This window comes from Plecotus auritus (genome assembly GCF_963455305.1).
Source record: "Plecotus auritus genome assembly, chromosome: 4".
NCBI classification, from domain to species: Eukaryota; Metazoa; Chordata; class Mammalia; order Chiroptera; family Vespertilionidae; genus Plecotus; species Plecotus auritus.
In genome coordinates, this window is record NC_137775.1 from 90,586,067 (window position 1) to 90,591,381 (window position 5,315).

General features: G+C 57.8%; 1 protein-coding gene across 2 annotated transcripts; it reads left to right on the forward strand.

The window, feature by feature from the left end:
• Window positions 1-1,535: 1,535 nt before the first annotated feature.
• On the forward strand, window positions 1,536-4,892 carry LRRC73 (leucine rich repeat containing 73). 2 transcript variants are annotated; one of them, XM_080663686.1, is made up of 6 exons: window positions 1,536-2,369; window positions 2,915-3,075; window positions 3,420-3,542; window positions 3,931-4,031; window positions 4,190-4,412; window positions 4,563-4,892. In XM_080663686.1, exons 1-6 carry the CDS (start codon window positions 2,098-2,100, stop codon window positions 4,631-4,633), a joined length of 951 nt encoding a protein of 316 aa, XP_080519812.1. In that variant the 5' UTR covers window positions 1,536-2,097; the 3' UTR covers window positions 4,634-4,892. The 2 variants fall into 2 exon arrangements, with proteins under 2 accessions (XP_080519812.1, XP_080519813.1); XM_080663687.1 differs by having other exon boundaries at window positions 1,751-2,369; window positions 3,420-3,541; window positions 3,921-4,031.
• The last annotated feature ends 423 nt before the right edge of the window (window positions 4,893-5,315 follow it).

The following is a 5,315-nucleotide window of genomic DNA, read 5'->3' on the forward strand; positions in this document are numbered from 1 at the left end:
GGAATGCTGGGCTGGTTGGTAACTACTGTTCCATTGCACAATAACAACAACAGGGTCATAAGACTAACACATTATCTTTATTTACAATCTTGACATTTTGTTCATCATGGATTTTTTGCATTTATTTTTAAAATATTTTTTATTGATTTTAGAGAGGAAGGGAGAGGGAGAGATAGAAACATCAATGATGAGAGAGAGAATCATGGATCAGCTGCCTCCTGCACGCCCCCCACTGGGGATCGAGCCCACAACCCAGGCATGTGCCCTTGATCAGAATCGAACCTGGGACCCTTCAGCCCTCAGGCCGATGCTCTATCCACTGAGCCAAACCAGCTAGGGCTGCATTAATTTTTAAATACTGCATTAAAATATTACTCATCTTGATTACTGTGTTTGGGTGCTCCTTAAATTCTGCATGGGAGGTGAGGTCTCCCTTGCTTCCCAGCTCCAGCCCCCGCGAGCTGGAAATGAATGTCACTCATTATTGCCATGTTTGGTTCCGGTGGATCATCTGTGTGTTCTCAGCCACGCCACTTTATCTTCTCTCCCCATTTGCCCAATCTATGAAGTAAAGCTATTGTAAAGGGTATAAAAGAAGCCAGAAAGTTGGTCTTTGGTGTCAAGGACCTTTCAGTCTGGCAAGGCGAACTGATGCAGTCTGAGGACAGTTTGAACTGCTGAGTCATACAAGGCAACGTGGCCCACGCTGTTACAAACTGTGTGGGAATTCAGAATGGGAGGGCTTTTAAGAGCCACACCCCTCTCCAATGGCTTCAACCATGGGAACCCTAAGTGAAAAAAAAAAAAATGTGGATTAGCACAAAAAAGGGAGAGACATTTTCAACAGAAGAACATTGCATGAGCTGAGATGGTCCACTTCCTTTTGTCTGGCTCATGGGGCAAAGCTCGGTTCTGAGTAACCTAGACACACACAAACCCTAGAGGAGTCAGCGTTTCTCCTCTCTCTCTCTCTCTCTCTCTCTCCCTCCCTCTCTCTCTCTCTCTCTCTCTCTCTCTCTCTCTCTCTCTCTCTCTCAGCGTTTCTTCTCTCTCTCTCTCTGTTCACATACACCCCTCTGCGGCTGCTCCTAAAAACTCATAGCAGCTGGCAATTGTTTTTGACCATTTTGGCCATTTTAGCACTAAACCTTAAAATGCTTCTCAATGATGTATATTTTTGGCCACAATGAGAACAATATGAGCTCAGGGTCTGGTCCTTAGGAATGGAGAAAGACGGCAGAATAGGCAAAAGAACCCGTTTATAATCTCAAACATCATCTCCATGTCACGTGCCTCCATTCCCTCCCCACCCCTGCCGGTCGCAGGCCTCCACCTTGACACCTATTTTCTACCTGTAGCCGGGCCCGCACCCAGTGTGCGTCCTAAGCCGAAGGAAAGAGCGTCCCCACGGCTCGGAACCGCCCGGTGCGCAGTAACCTCGTGGGCCCTCAGGCTTGGGCCGGGCAAGGGCGGGGCGAGGGGCGGGGCGAGCGGCGGTGACGCGAACGTTGCCATGGGAACTCGCCGCCCGCTTCGGCTCTGGAGCCGAAGCTCGAGCTGCAGCCCGCCGCCCGGTGCCCGGTGCCCGCTGCCCGCTGCCCGCCTGCCCGCTTCGGGCTCTCCCTGCGGCCGCGGTACGGGGAGCCGGGCAGGAGGAAGGGAGGGAGTGGATGCGGACTCCGAGCGGTGACCGGTCCTGCGCGTCCTAAGCCGAGGCCCCTTAGCGGCCGCCGCAACCGCTAGAGACGCGGACAAGCGCGCAGCAGCGCTCGGCCGGCAGCCGATCGCGCGTCCCGGCCCACAGCCCAGACACGGACGGCACGGTCCGCCCCGGCGGGCGACTTCGGCGCCTCCGCCACCCCGACCGGCTCTGCCCCGGGCCCCGGCGTTCCTCGTCGCCTCCGCCGCCGCCGCCACCTCCACAGCCTCCTGCGCCTCTACCGCCGCCTCCTGCGCCTCTACCGCCGCCGCTGCGCCCGCTCCGGCCGCGACCCCAGCCCGGGCCCCGACCTGAGCCCCGACCGCGCCCGCGGCCCTGCCAGCCTCGCCCGCGGCCTGGGCCCCGGCCCCGGCCCCGGAGGTCCAGCCGTGGGTACGATGCTGCCCAGCTCCATCCAGATTTCAGGGGAGCCGTTGTCGGGCGCCGAGGTGCGGGACATCTGCCGCGGCCTGCGCGACAACGCCGTGCGCCTGCTCTCCCTGCGCGGCTGCCGCCTCTGCGACCGCGACTTCGGTCGCATCTGCCGAGCCCTCGCCGGGGCCACCTCCCTGGCGCAGCTCAACCTTAACCTGGGCGTCGTGTCCAGCCCCAGCCGCATAAAGCAGCTTGCCGAGGCGCTGCGGACCAACCGCTCCATCCAGTCCCTCTTGTGAGTGTGCTGTCTCGAAAGGGGGTCCCTTCTCTCACTCCCTGCCACCTCTTCCTCCGCTCACCTTCCTGTACCTCTTCCCACCAGCCTCCCTCTTCCCGCTTACACGCCTCCCTCTCCCTCTGCCCACGCCTCCACAACACTCTCCCAGCACATCCCTTCTCCGGAATCAGCACCCACAGCCTCGCCCCAAAGGAGATGGGATACCCACCCCTTCCTGGTGGGGCACGTGCACCTCTCACCTAGTCACCCGCATTGACCTCTGGGGGCAGCTCCTCAGTTCCCAAAAAGGAACACTGCCCGACATTCTCCCACTGAGGAACCCTAATCCACCCCCACCCCCTTCTCTACCCTCTGTCCTGGGTCCCAGTCCTAGAAAGGAAACCTACTTGTGTTCCTTTAGAGTCTAGAATTTTCTTTCTCCCTTCCCAACGCCTCGCCTCAGTGCTGTGCCTGAGTGCCCTCCTCTCCTCCAGGGCTCACCTCTTTCCCCACAGATAGGGCAGACGTCTGCGTAACCTCTGCTCTCTGGTCTCACCCCCCAGCCTGCATGGGAGCCCCCTGACAGATGCGGGGTTGGCCTTGCTGAACCCAGCCCTGGCCCTCCATCCTGCCCTTGTGGCTCTGGACCTGGGGGACTGCATGTTGGGTGATGAAGCCATCAACCTCATCTGTGGCCTCCTCCCCCCAGACGGGGCCAAGTCTGGTGAGCAGGACCCTGCTAAGGGCATGGGCTGGTGTGGCCTTGATTAAAAGCTAAATGCAGAGGGCAGGGGCCCTGGCCCAGAGCGGAGGGCTCTGACAATGTGGGTGAGAATGTATTTTAAATATTTTCAGGAAGGAGGAGGATTAGGGGTTGAACAGGATGGAGAATCTGAAATCCAGTTCTGGTGGGCAGGGAGGGCAGGGTCCCTAATGGCACTGGAGTTCTGTAGTGGGGGTGGGGTGACTCCCAGCCCCTAGGGACATCCCAGAGATCTAGGGCAGGGTAGGAGCTTAAAGAGGGCCTGACATTTTCCCATCCTGGCTTCTCCTTGCATTGTTGCCCAGGTCTGAAGGAGTTAACGCTGAGTGCCAACCCTGGCATCACTCCTAAGGGCTGGAGTCGCCTTGCCATTGCTGTGGCCCACAGCTCCCAGGTCCGCGTCCTCAATTTGGACTACAACCCCCTGGGTGAGGCTCAAGAAAACTTCCTTAGATTCTCACCACCCCACCCCCCTTCTAAGAACCGGGACCATCAGTTGCCATGGTAACCCCCACACTGGGGAAGGGGAAATGGAGGGGGGTCTGGGAGGTAATAGAGGAGCCACCTGTGTAGAGGACCAGATAGATGACCAACAAGTAGATCAAATCATCCATCACCACTTCCGGCTTGCTTTATGCATTCACTCACCAATCACAATGCTTTGCTCCTGGCTACCTACCAATTGTCAGCGTTTCCTGGCCTGGGGGTGGGATCTAAGGTTGTTAGGGCAATGGGGAAGCTGTCTGGGAGGAAGGGTTAGCAGGCCTGTGCATGAATGTAGATGAGTATGTGTGTGCGCGCGTGCTGTCTCCCAAGGTGACCATGTGGCAGGGATGCTGGCTGTGGCTGTGGCCTCCAGTCGCACCTTAGAGGTCCTAGACTTGGAGAGCACAGGGCTCACCAACCAGTCCGCTCAGGTGAGACATCTTCATGTTGGCGGAGGGTGGGGGGGTGGGGGGGGGCGGGCGGGGAAGTTAGCCAGGGTGTCTGTGGACATAACGAAGGGGTGGCAGGCTGGAGTCAAGGAAGCCACCTTAACTGAGTTTATTCTTTTCCATACTCATTTCTGCCCCAGACCCTGCTGGACATGGTAGAGAATTACCCCACAGCTTTGCGGAGCCTGGTGTTGGCTGAGAACAGCATTAGCCCAGAGCTGCAGCAGCAGATCTGTGACCTCCTTTCTGAGGGAGAAGAGGAGGAGGAGGTGGCAGGAGGGCCTGGTCACACCCAGGAAAGAGAGAGGGGGCGGGAGCCTGCCGCCCACCCAAGGGGAAGCAGTTCCTGGATGTGCCCCAGTGGTAAGAGCCTTGTGGGTTGATGAGAGTCAGGTCGGAAGAGGCTTGGGACCCGGGAGGATGGGTGTGGGAAACCTAGGCCACTTTCTTCCTATTTATAGTCCCCACTGCAGGAACGAATGGTGGTCTGAACACCCCTCTTGCCTTCCACAGATCCCAGCTCTCAGATGGTGCTAATGACATCAGGACTAGGGGACAGTCTGTTGGCTGAGACCGAGATGTGACTCTCCACTTGGGCTTCCACACATTATTACATTTGCCTCTGTCCCCAGCACCTTGCCCCAGATACCAGGGTCAGGCCCTGGGGCTTGGGAGGGAGGGGGTTGCCTGGGGCTCTGGCAGCTCGAGGCAGTGTGATGGGAGGCTCTGGAAGCTGTGAAGAGCAACAGCCTTGGGGGCACTCGAACGCAAGGCAATGGCTCTGGACTTGTTGGCAGCTCTGGCTGCAGCCCGCTGGCTCGGAAGAGATTTTATGAACTCTACAACCTGGCGTGTGGCTGTGGTCACTGGGGGCTGGCAGTAGGGGAGGAAATGGCATTACCATTAGGCACCTCTAGGGGGCAGTGCCACCCACAGCCAAAGCATCCCTGGCTCCAAAAGTCTCAAAACCAGTCTGACTCAGGCCTTGCCCTACAAGGTGACACCAGGTGCGATTCTGAGGTGACACCTTACACAGGCCCTATAACAATATAACTAAGGTAAAGAACTTACCTCCAGAGCTGGGCTGGACTCTACCTCAAGGGGAGACTCAGGGGCCCCATCCTCTCCCACTGCCTGATGCTCTGTGCCCAGGGAAGGCCCAGGCAGAGTGGGGCAAGGGAGAATCACCAGCAAAGAATAGGACATCACAGGGACTGGGAATACTCAAGAATGGAGAGCAGAATGGTCAGTAACAGACAAATTAGT